This window comes from Neurospora tetraspora (genome assembly GCF_033439725.1).
Source record: "Neurospora tetraspora strain CBS 560.94 chromosome Unknown B0H65scaffold_4, whole genome shotgun sequence".
Classification (NCBI taxonomy): domain Eukaryota; kingdom Fungi; phylum Ascomycota; class Sordariomycetes; order Sordariales; family Sordariaceae; genus Neurospora; species Neurospora tetraspora.
Genome location: NW_026944386.1, coordinates 4,087,089 through 4,104,417, shown reverse-complemented (window position 1 = coordinate 4,104,417; position 17,329 = coordinate 4,087,089). Strand labels below are relative to the sequence as shown.

General features: G+C 42.2%; 4 protein-coding genes across 4 annotated transcripts; 2 read left to right on the top strand and 2 right to left on the bottom strand.

Annotated features, from left to right (window-relative positions):
* Window positions 1-635: 635 nt before the first annotated feature.
* B0H65DRAFT_574624 (starch binding domain-containing protein) lies at window positions 636-2,308 on the top strand (the record flags this gene model as incomplete). Its single annotated transcript, XM_062830587.1, has 3 exons — window positions 636-737; window positions 795-1,230; window positions 1,287-2,308. The coding sequence occupies 3 exons, from the start codon at window positions 636-638 to the stop codon at window positions 1,913-1,915; spliced, it is 1,167 nt and encodes a 388-aa protein (XP_062682181.1). The 3' UTR covers window positions 1,916-2,308.
* Window positions 2,309-2,652: 344 nt separating this feature from the next.
* On the bottom strand, window positions 2,653-5,078 carry B0H65DRAFT_467021 (uncharacterized protein). The gene is made up of 2 exons (XM_062826890.1): window positions 4,376-5,078; window positions 2,653-4,318 (listed from the first exon to the last, which is right to left on the bottom strand). Exons 1-2 carry the CDS (start codon window positions 4,582-4,584, stop codon window positions 2,791-2,793), a joined length of 1,737 nt encoding a protein of 578 aa, XP_062682180.1. The 5' UTR covers window positions 4,585-5,078; the 3' UTR covers window positions 2,653-2,790.
* Window positions 5,079-5,782: 704 nt separating this feature from the next.
* Window positions 5,783-6,394, top strand: B0H65DRAFT_549252 (uncharacterized protein; the record flags this gene model as incomplete). The annotated part of the gene is made up of 1 exon (XM_062829644.1): window positions 5,783-6,394. One exon carries the CDS (start codon window positions 5,783-5,785, stop codon window positions 6,392-6,394), a length of 612 nt encoding a protein of 203 aa, XP_062682179.1.
* Window positions 6,395-6,729: 335 nt separating this feature from the next.
* B0H65DRAFT_209304 (major facilitator superfamily domain-containing protein) lies at window positions 6,730-8,675 on the bottom strand. The gene is made up of 2 exons (XM_062821908.1): window positions 6,984-8,675; window positions 6,730-6,920 (listed from the first exon to the last, which is right to left on the bottom strand). Exons 1-2 carry the CDS (start codon window positions 8,640-8,642, stop codon window positions 6,801-6,803), a joined length of 1,779 nt encoding a protein of 592 aa, XP_062682178.1. The 5' UTR covers window positions 8,643-8,675; the 3' UTR covers window positions 6,730-6,800.
* Window positions 8,676-17,329: the final 8,654 nt, after the last annotated feature.

Below are 17,329 nucleotides of genomic sequence, written 5' to 3'. Positions count from 1 at the left end.
GTGTAATAGGGGTAGCAACAGAGATGGAAAACGTGGGGATTCTGGGGTATCGGAGGCAAGGATTCGGGCCGTTTGCAACGCTGTGAAGCCGGTTGCTACCCCGGAAGGAAGGCCCAGAAGAGTAACAGAAGCCAACAAAGCACCTACATACTAACCGAACCAACCTAGACTCAACGGTTTGCATGGCTGCATCCCCATAATCTCCAACGACTGGCACCCTGGGTGAGCCCGGGGCCCCGGATTTCTGACTGCCTCTTGGCATAAACACATCTGGCGTTCATGCAAGTCATATGGGCAAGTCCGCCAAGGGTGGTATGGCGGTATTTGGTACCAAAATCACATGTGTCGATGGCCTCGGAATATTGTACCGTCCCGGCCGCTGAGGGGGGTATCGAAAGCACCTAACGTCATTTTTGATGGCAGTACTTCGGCCGTATTAGAGAGATCGTCGAGGTAAACTCTGCCGGAAATGTATGCATCGTGAAAGGGTCTTTGGAGGTAGCGATGTCGTCGTCCTGTTGACAACTATTTAAAGAATTAGCCAAACCGCCGAGAATGCATCTTCGTTTGGACACTTCGGCACACTTCCTCGGTCATCCTCCCCAGCTTCCGGTCTTCGCCTTCAACTTGTCATTATGAAGTTCTCCATCATCTCGGCTGCCCTTGCGTCGGCCGCAACGGTCAATGCCCATGGATATCTTACCATTCCGTTTAGTCGTACCAGACTTGGCGCGGAGGTAAGCAATGCCCTGACGATCGTTGGAAGATCGATCGTGCTGATCCGTGGTCTCTAGGCCGGCTTGGACACTTGCCCCGAGTGCTCCATCCTGGAGCCCGTGACCGCATGGCCCAACGTTACGGAAGCCAAGGTCGGCAGGAGTGGCCCTTGCGGCTACAATGCCCGTGTCAGCATCGACTACAACCAGCCTGCGACCAACTGGGGTAACTCTCCTGTTGTGACGTACACTGCTGGCGACACTGTTGACGTCCAGTGGTGCGTTGACCACAACGGCGACCACGGCGGCATGTTCTCCTACCGTATCTGCCAAGACCAGGAGCTTGTCAACAAGTTCCTCACTCCTGGCTATCTCCCGACCGATGCGGAGAAGCAGGCTGCTGAGGATTGCTTCGAGAAGGGCACCCTCCCCTGCACGGATGTGAATGGCCAATCTTGCAACTTCAGCCCTGACTGCCAGCAGGGCCAGGCTTGCTGGAGGAACGACTGGTTCAGTAAGTTAGTCCGTATCATTAAACAAAAAAAAGCGTCCGCTAATCGTGTGACTTAGCCTGCAACGCCTTTCAAGCCGACAACCGCCGCGGTTGCCAGGGCGTCGACAACGCTGCTCTCGGATCTTGCTTCACCACCATTGCTGGCGGCTACACTGTCACCAAGAAGATCAAGATCCCCAACTACGTCTCCGGTCATACCCTGCTCTCCTTCCGCTGGAACTCGTTCCAGACTGCTCAGGTCTACCTCTCGTGTGCCGACATCGCCATTGTCGGCAGCGGCGGCGAGACCAAGCCCTCCACCACCAAAACCACCGCCACCGCCACGACTCTTGTAACCAGCAGCAAGACAGCCAGCGCCTCTTGCACACCCGTTGCCACCGTCGCTGTGACCTTCAACCACCTGGTCAGCACCAGCTACGGCGAGTCCGTCAAGCTTGTTGGATCCATTTCGCAGCTCGGCAGCTGGAGCGCCTCGTCCGGTATTGCATTGTCCGCTTCTCAGTACACCACCAGCAACCCGCTCTGGACTACCACGGTTAAGCTCCCCGCGGGCACCAAGTTTGAGTATAAGTTCGTCAAGGTGTCCAGCAGCGGCGCCGTGACTTGGGAGAGCGATCCCAACAGGTCGTACACTGTTCCTCAGAGCTGCTCTGACTCGGTGACTGCTGCTTCGTCGTGGAGGTAGGCTGTTGCTCTTGAGAGTATAGGTAGGGAAGCGGGTGCAGGATATCGGGGTGTCCGGTTGTAAGCTTGTCGAGTCTGAAAGGATGAAAGGATCTGGATGCTGGAGGACAATGGTGTCAGCACCACTTCTCTGTCTATACTAGGGATGGAGGTCTTGTATATAGAATATTTTCATGTTCAGCTGTGGGATGAATTGCATGCGCGGTCAAATACTGTTGGAGGTTCAATGTTCCACGGTTTATACATTGCGTTGTCGCTATCAGATACTAGTCGTGTCAATGAGATGAGGGTCTAACTCTCAGGGTGAGAAGTTAATCTGATAACTGTTAGTGTACTAACTATAAATTATCAGCAGCATCGGACGAATGACGGGACAGCCCGGCGTGGGTGGGATGCCCTCCCACTCACCCGCACCTCGATGTGATTGCAGAACGAAACTAAAAGACCTTAAAGGATGTAGACGGGAGTCAACAGTAAAAACAGCGCGCCCGCCTTAATGCTTGTGGAAGTAGAGAGTGAGTTGCTCGATGCATCCCGTGTCTATGTTGTTGCGTGAAGACAGAGTGGAAGGAGTGGAAACGGGATGGAAACTGGGCGGGGAGTTGATATCAAAAGTGGAAGTCGCTGAAAGATGGCCTGTGCGGAGTCACTGTTAATGGATCATCCTTACAGTGGGTTGCGCCTGCCCATGTGGATGTTACAGCGCACTCGTCGCCCTCAGTAAACACCGACCTCCCCATTGAAACTTCCTCCTCTTTCCTCCTCGACAACATCAACCTCCACCGAAACAATCGACAAGTCACGTCAATCACCATTCAACCAGAGAGGTGCTTCTACAACCTAACCAAAGCTTCATGTTGAGTGACTACAGAAACATCAGATCCCAGCAAGTAACACGCCCTCACCGGTCCCTTCGGCCACGATGACGGACCCGGTCTTGTTGATGATCCTGGTCATCTTGTTCCTCGCCAGCGGCAGGTCGTCGTCCTCCTCTCGAACGTAATACGCAAAATCCGCGTCCGGGTTCGTCTCTGTCTGGCTCTTGCCATTTCCAAGATAAGTGAAGCGATTGCCCTCGTACTCAAACTTCCAGTCCTCGAATCTGACCTGCCTGATCGTCTCCAGGTAATGCAAGTTCGACCCGGGCCATAACGCCGTGATCTTGTCTTTCGACGAACCGGACTTGTACCAAGACTTACAGGGATCCGCCCATACAGTCTTGGTCATGAATTGGTCCTTGTGTGCAACAAAATCCCGGACGGCCGCCGCGTCGGGCGTAAAGGACCGGATGTTGTGTGTCTGCCAGTGGTCGATCATCTTGACGATGTAGTCCACCTGCGCCTCGATCGGGATCAACAGGGCCCCAGTCCCAACCGGAGAGTTGGGGCCAAGCATCATGAGATAGTTGGGGAAGTCGGCAGCAGCAAGTCCCAGATACGATTCCGGGTCCTGTGCCCAGACGTCTTGCAGGTTCTTGTTGCCGGCAACAATGGGGAACCGTGGCCGATACGAGGCATCAAAACCAGTGGCACAGATAAGCACATCAGGGACTTGATGCTCGGTCCCATCCTCACACTTACACCCTTGTTCCGTCACCTCGGTCACTCCGGAAAACACGACTTGGACGTTTGGCTCTCCCAAGGCTTCCAGATATCCAGTGCCGGGAGTGAGTCGACGGCAGCCAAGGGCAAAGGTCGGTATCAGTTTCTCCTCCAGCTCCTTGTTTCCTGCTAGCTTCTCTTCCATGGCCTTGAGCATGTAATCGCGGATGTTGTTGTTGGCATCCGTACCCTTGATGAAGACAGGAAGGATACTGCTGTTTCCACGTTCGGCGTTTCTGCGATAGGCAAGCAAATGACCAGGCTCCTCTGCGAACCGTCGCTTTTCCTCATCTGTATACTGACGGCCTTCGAACCCAGGCAACGGCGAGACCCAGGTTGGTCGGCGCATGAAAACAGTGATCTTCTCAGCGAGCGGCTGGATGGCTGGAAGGATTTGGATACCAGATGATCCGTTACCGATAAGTCCAACAGTCTTCCCCTTCAAGTCTACCGCCTCATCCCAGTTGGCCGTATGGAGAAGAGTGCCCTTGTACTTGTCCAGTCCTGAAACGTCTGGCCACTTCCAGTTGTTGAGGACTCCTCCAGCATTGACGAGAACGTCGCACGTATCGTTCACGGTTTCTCCCGTTGTGAGGTCCTTGATGGAAACGTTCCAGCCGGATCCAGTCCACCTGGCTCCCACCACCTGGTGTTGTGTCTTGATGTACTGACGAAGGCCATACTTGTCGGCAAAATCGTTGAAATAGGTGTATATCTCCTGGCTAGCGGGATACAGACCTGACCAGTCTGTCTTGGGTTCAAAGGACCACGTGTAGTTGTGCGAGAGGACATCACAAGCGCAGCTGTCATCACCGTTGTCAGCGTGTGTGGCAAGTAATAGAGCAAGCTTGGTGACATACCCAGGATATTTGTTCTCGTACCACGTTCCCGATACCTCGGGGTTCTTCTCATACACCGTCAAGCTAAAGCCGCTAACATGCTTTTGAAGCTTGTACGCCAGCTGCAGGCCTGAAGCTCCGGCACCGATACAGATGACCTTTACGGGACGCTCTGTATGGATGGGCTTGTCTAACCGCCATTCAGGCGAAGCGAAGGACTTGAGAACCATCTTGAGTCGAGGAGGGAGAGGGTACAAAGACTGAGCATGACACCAGTTCCTGAGCTCATCGCAGAGTGTCTCAGAGCAGTTAAATATTTCCCATACCCGCTGGCACAAGCTAATCTGGTCACCTTTCCCTCTGCAAAACTCCACTCATCTCTCCACATAGTAACCTCACGTCAGACCGTATCCATCACGACCTCACGTCAGACCGTACCCATCACGAAGTTCATACCTGATTCAGAAGCGAGCAGGGATGGGATCGCGGAGTCCTTGACCTTTTTGGCCCTTTGGGTAGTAGTGCTTACTGCGCCCCTCATAAGTCATGAAAACCCTCCAAGATGCACCTTTCTCTGATGGTGCCGTGATCGACAGCGGTGGTTACAGTGCATAGAATTCTGCAGGCCGGGAGGAGAGATGTAACGTGTGGAAGTCGTGCCCCACCATGGTTTTCTATTCTCAGTGTATTTAAGGTGGTCCTGGCAAGCCATCTCCTCTTCATCAACCAAGCCGCCAATCAAGCATTTTCCCAACTCATTGCTCCCATAGTTCAGAGAATCGCGTAACCGGTGGAGCTTCGTGTAACCGATGCAAAACATGGTGGGCACCGTGGGCGTTGAGAATTGCTGCATGTGCAGCAATAATGACTGGCCATGGAGATGATGTTGATTTAAACGCCGAGAGACTTCGGAAGTTAGCACATATCGGTAACCGTGCCGTTCTTATCTCACGGTTACACACCACGCTGATGGGTATACAGAAGCCTTTTATGAACATTAAGTGCGGCCCGCAAGTGCATGCTCTCCATTGCCGAGATACCAAGAGATTTCATCCATCTGGCAGACACGGATAAAGTGGCTGATATGATGTCTTTCATCTGTTCACAATATCTTTGGATAATGTCATCCCGTTTTCTGGCGGGGTTGAATGTCCTTGTCTCAACGTCCATCCTGCTGAATTCTGCAGTAGATAAAAGAAGGTCAAGCATAGGTAATGAAAAAGGCCAAAGCCTCCTCCTTGTTACAGGATGCACAACAACTGGAAGGGCGATCGATCCTGTCTCATCAGTCTCTACCTATTCTGTGAAGCAGAGTTGGGTGGGGTAACAGACAAACCTGCCCTTCACGACGGTCCACCTCGAGGCTAGGTGGTTGACGACACCACAACCCCAAACCAGACCCCATCTCAACACCTCAACCAACCCAAGATGCACCACCTCCTCACCCCCCTTTTCGCCTACCTCTTCCTCTTCCTCTCCCTCTCCCTCGTCTTCCCCGCCTCCGCCTCCGCCTCACCGGTCTCCAAATCATCTTCATCTTCAAAGCTCATCCACACCCCCCGGTTATACCCAACAGACCTCTGCGCAAACACCACCAGCACTATCATTCCCCACCTCTGGTCCGTCCAAATCCACTCCATAAACTACAGCATCCCGGGTAACTACGACTCCCCCGGTAGCAACGCCTCCTTCTCCGTTACCAACTCGTTTACGAATGTCACGAACAAGATCGAGTGTGGGTTGAGGTTTGATAGTCTTTGCGATGTCAAATTGAGTGGTCTGGGCAGTCAAGAGAATGAAAAGAGTGGGGTCACTGGGGTGTTGGATATCCATCTACAGGTTCTGATTGAAGTGGCGTATGTTACTGTTGTTGAGACGGTTACTTGCAAGGACGGACCTGGGACCGGGAATGGGGACGGGAATGGGACGGGGATTGGGAATGGGACGGGGATTGGGAATGGGAATGCGGGGGGAAGGACAAGGACAGGAGACGAGAAGTGTGAGTGTGGGTGGGATGGCGGAGGTTTATCTTGGTTGTGATTTTGAGGCGAGTCCGAGGTGGTGTTGGGGGGAGGAAGGGGGGTGGGTTTGGGTTGATGCTGAGGTTTTGGGGGAGGCACCGTAACGGGTGGGGGACTGGTGGGTGAGGGAGATGAGGATGTTGGTGGTTGTGGTGGGTGTTTTGGTCTTGAGGGGGAGGGGAGATGGAGGGCGCGTGCTGATGGTTACCTCGAGGCTTACAACAGTGGCGGTGTTGAGATGGTTTGATTTGGTTAATGCGTGGATGGGACGGGCCTGGATATGACACCGACTGTGATAATGATGAAAGGAAGGAAGCAAGAAATGACTCAGAATTGTATATCCAAGACCGAAAACGCCAAAGTGGTATCCTAAAATGCAAAACTTTTCCAGAATCCTGACATGAAAGCTGTCCCCTGCAATCCGATCATTCGCTTGAATTGCTTCCGTTGACGTGCTCTTCTGCATCGTCTGCTTCGATCAACTCACTCCCATTCGGCGGGAAGCGGGAGAAGATCAGGACACTAGCAGCGATCATTGCAAGAATCTGTGGTCGATGTCAGTTCCAGGTCACAAGTAGCAAGAAGGAAGGACCATGTAGTAAACTCACCGCATTGCAATAAAACGTCAAATGGGGCTTCCCGGCTTCTGCCAACGCAGCAAAGACAAACCCAAAGAAGCCCTGCGTCGCCAACCTGCCAATGTTCTCAACCAGCGTCAACGCATTCAACGCATCAGCCCTTTGTTCAGGCGAGCACATCTCCGTCATCACCCCCTTTGCCGCCGGCGCAGTACCGCTGGCAAACGGAAGCATGGCCGCAGCCAGATAGATATGCCACTTCTTGGTCGCCAGCGCGGTGCAAGAAGTCAACAAGCCATCAGCCACCAAGCTCCAACGGAGGAAAAAGAGATCAAAGTGCGTATCTTCCGTCTCGGTCGGCGGCTGCGTCACCATGGGCTCTTCTTCGGCGAGAGTACCCATCGGAGCCTCCAATTGATCGGGCTGGATGAGCAAGCCTTGGGTAGCAGGATCCCTTTGATCGGACATGGATTCACGGCGCGGCTGGCGCTTCGACTGCCGCTTCGCGTACCATTTCCGACCGGAGGAGATGATGCGCGGGAAGAGGACGATCAAGAAGACAGCGCGCATGAGCGCAAACTCGGACATGAGCCAGCCGTTGTCGCTTTGGCGGAACTCGAAAACGGCAGTGGCGTACATCTGGATAAGCATAGCCGCAAAGTCGGTTGCGAGCACACCCAAAAACACACCCGTGCACAGAACCAGCACACCCAGATGCTTGATCACCTTCCCACTCCTCAGCCGCACCCTCTGCGGCGCCAACACCCTCAACGGCGCAAAAAACCCCGCCGCCACCCCCTCCGCCTTCGGCCCGCCGGCCTTCTTGCCGCCGCCCGCCATGCTCTCCGGGCTGACGTACGGCAGCGCCAACTGCACATACGCCGTCGAAACCAGAAACGCAACAAACGCCACCTCGAACGGCCTCCGGATCCCCCACGCATCCCCAATCATGCCGCCCGTCAGATAGCCGACCGCCTGGCCCAGCATAAAACAGCCCTGCAACATGCCAAAGACGGGCGTCCGTCTCGCTGGCGAAACCACCTCGCCGACCATGATGTTGATGATGAGGATATACCCCACCGGCCCGCCCAGGACGGTGATCAACTGCGTAGCCTGAAAAATCACTATCCCGGACCTGCCTCCAGCCAGGACACCCAGGATCTGCGTCAGCACGCGGATGGCGGGGACCAGAACCTGCGCCATCAGCGCCAAGCGGAGACCGATTTTCTTGACGAGCCAGCCGGCGAAGAAGAGGTTGACGGTGCCGCAGATGGTGGTGCTCATGGCGAGAAAAGAGAAATCGGTGGCGGTGCCGGCCGCGATCTCGTTGCGGCTGCAGCGGTCGCCGAGCCCGGTGTAGGGAGGGTGGTGGGTGTAGAAGTCGTCGCATTCCATGAGGTGGAAGGCGTAGAAGATGGGGACTTGGGTGAAGGAGAAGGAGGTGGTTATCAGGAAGGCGGCGAGGAGGATGCGGGTTTCGACGTGGACGCGGGTGAGGAGGGTGAGGGGGTTGAGTGTCCATTTTGCTTTGGTGTTGTTGTTGTTGACGTCGTGATGGTTGTTGGTTGTGTTTTCGCTATCGGTGTTTGGTGATGATAGTTGAGAATTGTTAGTGTCGACATTATTCCCAGACGTTGTCGCTGTCCCAGTCCCATTTGGGAGCAGTGGCGTTGTCTCGTCGGCGGCCATTGGGATGCCAGTTCACCGAGAAATCGGTCAATGGCTTGGGTTCAAGGTGCTTTCGGTCCCGACGGAAGAGGTGAGATGTTTGCTTTTAGGATTCAAGAAAAAAGAGAGATGAGAGGGTTGCAAGGTTTTATCGGATCTGAATGGGATTGCGCCCATGCGATGACTGCACTAACAAATTCAATGCCGCCGAAGCCGAGAGGGGATCATCGCTGGGCGCTTATCCGGGTCGGGGATCCGATCACGTCAGTGGCACAGTGAACCCGAGACTGACATAAGCCCGCCCGGGAGGATTATCGCCGGGAGGATGGAGGTCAGACAGTGAGGGGCAAATGCGCTGGAACAATGTTATCGCGAACAGCTGGAATTGACGCCAAACCGACATCGGCAGGTGTTAAGGGAGGTGTACCTGTGATAAGAGGTTGCAGACGGTATCACTAACAACTTCTTTGTGGATGGTAGCCCCAGCTTTGTTAGTGTATTACCGTGGGCGCTGGGGTAACGAAACCCGGGCCGCCGGTGTGACTGCGGGACACTGCCGGGGGACGCTGTTAGTGTTCGGTAACTCGTCACCCACAACCGCCCGTGGTGAGTCGACGCCGTAACACAACGGCCCGGGCGGGTGCCGTGTAGGGGCCTGTGTTCCGTATAAGGGCCTGTTCTTTGACTCGGAAATGGGCCTTCTGAAAGGTTCAGAAACCTACTTTTTCCCTGGCCGTGCACTGGCCAGCTCTGAATCCCTTGCCAAGCAGTAAGGGGTGGATTATTGGTATCTACCTCCTTTGATGAAAAAGACTCTCTTTTCAAACGCTATTCTTTTGTACACTTTTTGAAATTTCGGGATTCTTATAATATTCTAGTCGGTATAGAAGTTAACCCAACGCCGCTATACACCCTTTCGAACCTTCTAAGAACCTCCTCTATACACTTTTTATAGCTATCATAATCTCTTCCTCCTCTTTATTATAACGTAACATCGCTCAAACCCAATTTAGAATTAGAAACGTATTATTTTGTACTAAAATAGCGGCTAATCCTATTCCGGGTAGCTCGTTTAATATATATAATTAAACGACTTACCTACTTTTTATACTATACCCTCCTCGTCTTTTATCGACCCTAGCTACTATTACTCCGACTATTAGTACTAGCAAATCGCAGCCGCCCAACAATATATTAGCTTCTACCGCCACTAGGAATAATCTAGTAAAATAGATTAAAATTAAGGAGAAGAAGCTTTTCGAAGCTTTTAAACGTATAATTAACGTAAGGTAAACTAACTAAAATAGTTTTAAAGAGGTTATATATATGTAAACCGCTACCGAATTATATATTGAATATCATATATAATTCGAAACTTTTTAAATCCGTAATAAAATTAATTATTTTAAAAAGAAATAGCGCGCTTAGAAAATTCTTAAGAACACATCTAATTTCAGACAGGACCCTAATATAAAATTATATATTATTGAAGCGCCCATCCTTCAAAGTTGGGATTCGATCGTGGGCCCAAAGGTATTATGGAAGAACTGTACCAAAGGTTATAATCTATAGGCTCACATCGAAGCGAAACTAGAAGGAGCGGCGATTCTGTCTATTACCAGCTGGAATGCAAAAAAAATACCCGTTTTGGTAGACCTAAAAAGGAAATTTTGCAGGTCTCAGGATACAATTTCAATAGCAGCGGGAAATCATCTACGAAATAGCTTGCAGTTGGGATTTCTTCTCAACCATTGCGTGCATTAAAATGAAAATGTATATAAAAGTTTCGCCTCTTTTTTCTAATCATTTTGGTGTCTTTAGTTATTCGTACACTCGAATAGTAGTTGAGAAAAATAGCTTTTTAGTAGTTTTAGTCAAATGTGACCGTCGTTTGAAATGACCAAGTCCCCAAAAATGACCAAGTCCCCAAAATAACTAAGTCCTTAAATAACTAAGTCCCTAAAAATAATTAAGTCCCTAAAAATAACTAAGTTCTTAAAAATAACTAAGTCCCTAAAATAACTAAGTTCCTAAATGACCAAGTCCTATTAAGTCCCCAAAAATGACTAAGTTTCTAAAATAATTAAATTCTTTAGAGAGACGGAGTAATAGAGGCATTGGAAGTATTGGGAGATATTGGGAGTATTGGGAGGTATTGAGAAATATTGGGAGTATTAGAAATATTAGTCCCTAAAAATAATTGAATCCCTTAGAAAGATAGAATATTAGTAGTATTCGTTAGGAATATTATGAAGTATTAAAAAATATTAAGAAGTATTAAGAGATATTGGAAGTATTGGGAGTATTAATTCTCAAAATAACTAAGGCCCCAAAATAATTAAGTCCCTAGAGGGATTGAGAACGATAAGGGAGATTGAGCTTCCATAAGGCCGGCTTTCATATAGGAGCGGGTAGTCTCTTATAACAATTGTGAAAGCGTGATTCTACCAGAGATACGACTGCAAGACTAGAAGCCACAAATTAAAGTAATATTAAGTGTAAGGAGGAAAAGAAAGCAGTTAAACGAAGGCATTATGGTTCTGGACATATAAATCAGAACTGCCAATCGTCGCTGCCTTCCTAATCTGTATAGCTTATCGATAAGAACATAAGCCTCATTCCATCCGATGTATCATAGTGCCCTACACCCGGCACCCTATTACTCAGTAGCTAATGCTCTGGTAACTTGTCCAGCTATACTATAATATTTGCCCCCCCTTGGAAGAAAGGCTTAGCCTTAGAGCCGGAAAGAAAATATAAGATAATAGGAATAATTAAACATGTAAACCTATCGTAACGTTTTATCCAATCTATTGTATTACAATGAAAGTTCGAAAGCTAGAACTCTATACTAAGTATCGCGACCTGTATTCAATCTGGTTATCGCGTGCCAAGGCCCCAAACAACGCTAAAACCTTAAAAAAAAAACTTCGCCTAATTAGATTAAAACGGACCATATCCTAAGCAAAGGATAAATATATTACACTAATATAATATAATATTATAGGCTATTATACTACACCATTATACTATATACTATTCTACGGCTCGTTAATATCTCTACCTATTCTACAATTTTATAAACCCGAATTTAGGCTTCGTTTCTACTTATTCGTTTTCATTCGTTTCTTTACTTCTTCGCCCGTCTTATCTTCCCTCTTTTTAAATTATTCTCCGGTTCATTATTATCTTTATACTTTTTAATAATTACTCTACTATCTATCGCTTTCTTTTATATCCCCAATCTCTTCGGAGGTCCCGGCTTATTTAGGTTATCGTTATAGAATTCCTTTAATTTCCTAGCTACGTTCTTAAAATCTTCTACTGAATACTATTCAGAGTCTAGGTCCTATTCTTTCTATTAAATTTAATACTTCAATTTATCTCCTACTAATTTAAACGTTAGGATTTCTTCTACTTTGAATTCTTCCGCTTCGTCTTTGTTTCTTTTTATTAAAATTCTACTAGGATTTTCCTTCGCTTACCCTAAGAGTAGATTATTTAAGTCCTTCCTCAATCTATCTACATAATATACCCAGGCTCCCTACTATCCGTTAAATAATTCTAATTCGTATAAAACGCTTTTTATAGCTTTAATCTTATATAGGAGACGTATTTATAAATAATTAAATTTATCGTTTCGTCAATCTATCGACTAACCTTTTTTTATAATAAATACCCTATTACCTACTCTGAAATTTAATTCTCTACGGTACTTATTAATTTACTTAACCCATTATTTTTAAATTCTGCTTATCGTTTTTTATACCCAATTATAGTATCTTTTTAATATTTATATTATTTTCTAGGCTTCCGACCGCTACAATTACTTTTTAATTGTAACCGTCTTTTTATTCCAATCGAAAAGTATATATATAGGGTATTCAAAACTTACTTCGTACGGTAAAAAACTATCCAAATTATTATAGGGTAATACCGCCTTAACTATATCCAATACTAAAATAACTTTCAACTAATCGTTTTAATTATAATTAAAATATAGCCTTAATTATTAATCGACGTATTAATTTATAATTTCTATTTAACCGGCCGTTGATAAATATCTTAAAGAATTCAATTTCGAATCGATATTCAATATAGTAGCCAGCTCTTATATGAATTCTAATACGAATTATAGGCCTCTATTGCTTATATTATCCTTTAATAGGCTGTATACCCAATAGGAGCCTTTATAATATAATTGAACTACCTCTCGTACTGTTACAAGTATAAAGCAAAGTACACACTATAATACTTTTAATAAACAATCTACTATTACTATTAAATTATTATACCCTCGTATTTTTTCTTCTAATTATATTTTAAAATTGATTATAATAGATCCCTCTACCTAATAGTCGGCTTCTATTATTTGAAGGTATAATAAGCCTAGTATTTTATCCCGAGGTACCTTAAATAATTTATATATCTAGCAATTATTTATATAGTAATCTACGTTTCCGATTATCCTTAGCTATTAATATTATTTAATAATAAATTTTTAAGGTTTATTTTTTTCTAAATAAACTGTTAATAATATTTCGTAGTAAATCCGTATTACTTCTATCTTTAAAATCTCCTTTTCCAGTACAACCAACTTATTATTGTAAAAGAATAAGCCCTTATATAGGGTTAGGTATTTATCCCCTCCTTCCGCCTTTATCTAATATATAGATAAAGACTCTTTGTTTTAATTAGCCTTTAATAGCCTATTTATTAATAAGATAGGGCTCTCCTTATCGATCTAAAATATAACGTTTAATTTTATAATAAAGGTCTCTTCTTTATCGCCCGCGTAGATAAAATATGCCCTACAAGGCTTTAGCAATTATAAAATTCTTTAATTATCCTATTTTTATAAAATTGTTTTAAAATTCTCACTTTACATAATAATATATTAGCGGCTATATTATCTTTTCCCGGCTGGTAAATTATCTTAAAATTATATTCAAAAAGCAGTTTTAACTATCCCGCCTATTATAAATTAAATAAGTATTTCGTTACGAAATATTCTAATGTTTAATAATCTATAATTACTTTGAACGTCGAAGGCCTACCTTTTAATTCTAATCTCCAAATTTTAATAATTTTAATAACCGCCAACAATTCTTTATCGGAAATAGAGTAATTAAATTCTACTAATACTATAGTTTCTAAATAGAAGGTTAATAGGTACTAGTAATTGTCGTCTAGCTTTTGGGGGAGTACTCCAACACATACTCTATTAAAGGCGTTAATCTCTACTCGTATTTCCCTTCTAAATTCGAAATATATTAATACTAAGGCTTTTAATAACGCTTCTTTCAAATTATTAAATCCCTTTTAATATTTCTCTATCTACTAAAATACTTTGTCCTTTTTTATTAAATTATTAAATAATTATACTAACCTCCCGAATTATCTTATAAATTTATAATAGAAATTATAAAACTCTAAAACACCCTATACCCCTTCAAATTCAAAGGCCGTAATTAATCTTTAACTATTAAAATCTTCTCCGGGTCTACCGAAATTCTTTCTATATTAATAATTAAGCTTAAGAATTTTATTTTAATTATATAAAATTCGCATTTGCAAATATTAATTTACAATCCAATTATTCGCAATTTTTAGAGTACTTTCTTCATGTATATTTTATACTCTTCGAAATTATTAAAGAAAATAAAAATATCGTCGATATAAATACTATAAAAGTCCTAATAGCTTATTAATTTATTATTAATGTTAGTTATTATAGACTTAATATATATATAATAATAATAATAGATTCATAACGGATTTACAGGCTTATATAATAATATATAAGTATAAAAATAAAATTTATATTTTATATATAAATACTATTTTTATAACCGGAGAAAAATTCCGGTCCGGAGAAAACCTCCGGCCAACAATAGGGATCAACCCTGAATAGAATCCGGAAGAAAAATCCAGAGTCTGAACTTCGAAGCTAAATTCCGGCCTCAACGTCAGTCGAACGAAGTCATACGTAACTCCATTGGAAAGAATGGAACATGACGTTTCCGACCGTACAAACGGAGCCGTTTAGGCTCCTAAATTCTATTATATTTAATAGAGGGAGCTTTTTTACAAACAATTTTTAAAAAACCTATTGTAAATTATTAAATATTTAGTACCGTTTAAATATTGCCTAATACTCGTAAACGGACGGATAAATAAAGTGATAAAATTAGAATTTAAAATTATATTTATAGATCTTTTATAATTTAGAATAGGTAAATTGGGCCGAAAATTTAATAATAGTAAAATAGATTTATAATAATTACTTTTATATTATTATTAGTAAATTATTATCCGAGTTACTCTATGGCTATTATTTACGCGGTCTAGCTAATCTAAATTGGGGTTATAGAAACGTATTCCTTACAGCGGTTACCGAAAAGGTTATAGAATTAATTAAGGGACGAACTATTATCGTTGAAGCCTTGGAGAATTTTAATAAAGATTATACGAAATAGTATAATAAATTACGTAAATTTAAAGAATTCAAAATTAGTAATTAGGTTTTCTTTAATATAAAGAATATTAAATAACGAAGGTTTAGCATTAAATTAATGAATAAATTCTTAAGGCTTTTCTAGATTATTAAAATCGTTAATAATAAAAAAATAGCTTACTATTTTACCCTTCCGGAATATTATTATATTTATTCGGTATTCCTTATTATTTTATTAGAATTATACTACAGCGATCCTAAAGTAATAACGCCGCGAAGAAAAATAGTAAATATTAAGGATAATTTTATATAGTATAAAATAAAGACGATTATAAAATATCGAAGGTCGGAAGTAAATTAATAATATTAAGTAAAGTAGAAGGGGTATTCGGATAATAATAACGAATAAATATTATAAAAGAATTTAAATTATTTGAAATTATAAAAAAAAATAAAAAGCAAAAGAATTATAAAAGAAGAAAGCCAAAAGGGGCCTAGTAATTAGGTTAATAAAAATAAATTAAATAAATTAATAAGAAGAAATTGAAATAATTAGCAATTGTAACGTATTAATAATTATAGAGTATTAGTAATTATAATATATTTAAAATATTAAACGATTATAATATATAGAGTATCAAACAATTATAATATATAGAATATTAAATAATTATAACGTATAATATATTAAATTAGAATTAGAGGAATTATATTAAACGATTATAATATATAATATATTAAATTAAAATTAGAGGAATTATATTAAAAAAGCGGGTAATAGCGTATAAATAGAGGGAGGAAGAGTTAATTAAAGAATTATAAAAGACAATAAACTAGGAAACGTAGTAGCGCGCCGATATTTAATTATTAATTATTTATTTAGTTAATATTCTTTTCCTTAAACAACGATATTATTAATAAAATAAAATTAGAAAATTATAAAAGTAAAAGGCTAAATATTATAATAATTATTTAATTTAAGCCTTAAATTTAAATTCAAATTGTATATTAATATAGGAATTAAACTTATTTTCTTAAGAATTAAATTTTTACGCGTGACCACTACAATTATTAATAGATAATTTAAATTTAAATTTTACTTTCATTTATTATTATATTATTAGCTGCTAATATTAGCGTATTCTTATTATAAGGTTAAAGGGATGCTTCGATAGGTGGTAAACAGCGAATATTAGTATATATTGAATTTATAGCTTAGAAGATATCTACTAGACCGATTGTACCTACGGGGGTAGCAGGAGCTATTAAGAAAGTAGGAACTATAACGTTAAATTATTTATTATTAAAAGTACGAATAATAATAGGGGGTAATTTAATTAGTAGGGCGACTGTTAATAGGATAGCAGAAGTTATAGCACTCTATTTATTTATTAAAGTAACGGTTATAAAATTCGGAAAGTATTAGAAGAAAAATATAAAAGCGTTCGTAAAGGATATAAATTCTAATTACTAAAGTATCGGCGGAATTATAGAGAATAATAGTAAGGGTAAGTGTAACGTTATTTATACTTCCTACGTATGTAACGATTACATTCTTTTAAAATACGACTACGCGATTATAGAAAATTGGAACAAAATTATGAAAACGTTAATTTAACGTTTTAGGATACGTTAAATATATATTAATACTTAAAAGAATAAATTTTATTAATACTAATATTAATAGGAAAAAGAATAGAAATTTAATAAATTTTATTAAATATAAACGAAATAGTTTATAATTAAAATTATAGCGGTACCAATAGCGCCGGGAGGTAAATTAGTAATATTATTCGTAATTTTCTAAGAAAAGATAGTATAAAGCGGATTACGGATAATATTATTAAATAATTAATATAAAAAATATAGGGCGGAAAGGAAAAGTATTTACTAAAATTAAAAGCGGTTGGGCTTAATAAGGAGGATTAGATTATAAAGGGTATATTAATTAATAGGGTTTAAGAAGGCGGTTATAATAGTAATATAAGTAAGTATATAAATTATATGAAGAAGGAGGAAGAAAAAGAGGAGGAAAAGAAGGAAAAGAGGAAGGGTTTTTATAATTGCAATTAGGAATACAAAATAGAATAGAATCGGAGTAAATAATTAAAAAACGAAAATACGGGCGTTATTAAAAGTTTTTTAAATAGGTTAATTTTGAATAATACAGTATAAAAAAGGCGGTAGGAGAAAATAGTAAAAAGGAATAAAAGAAAAATAAGGAAGATAATTTAGGACGAAAAGACGGCTA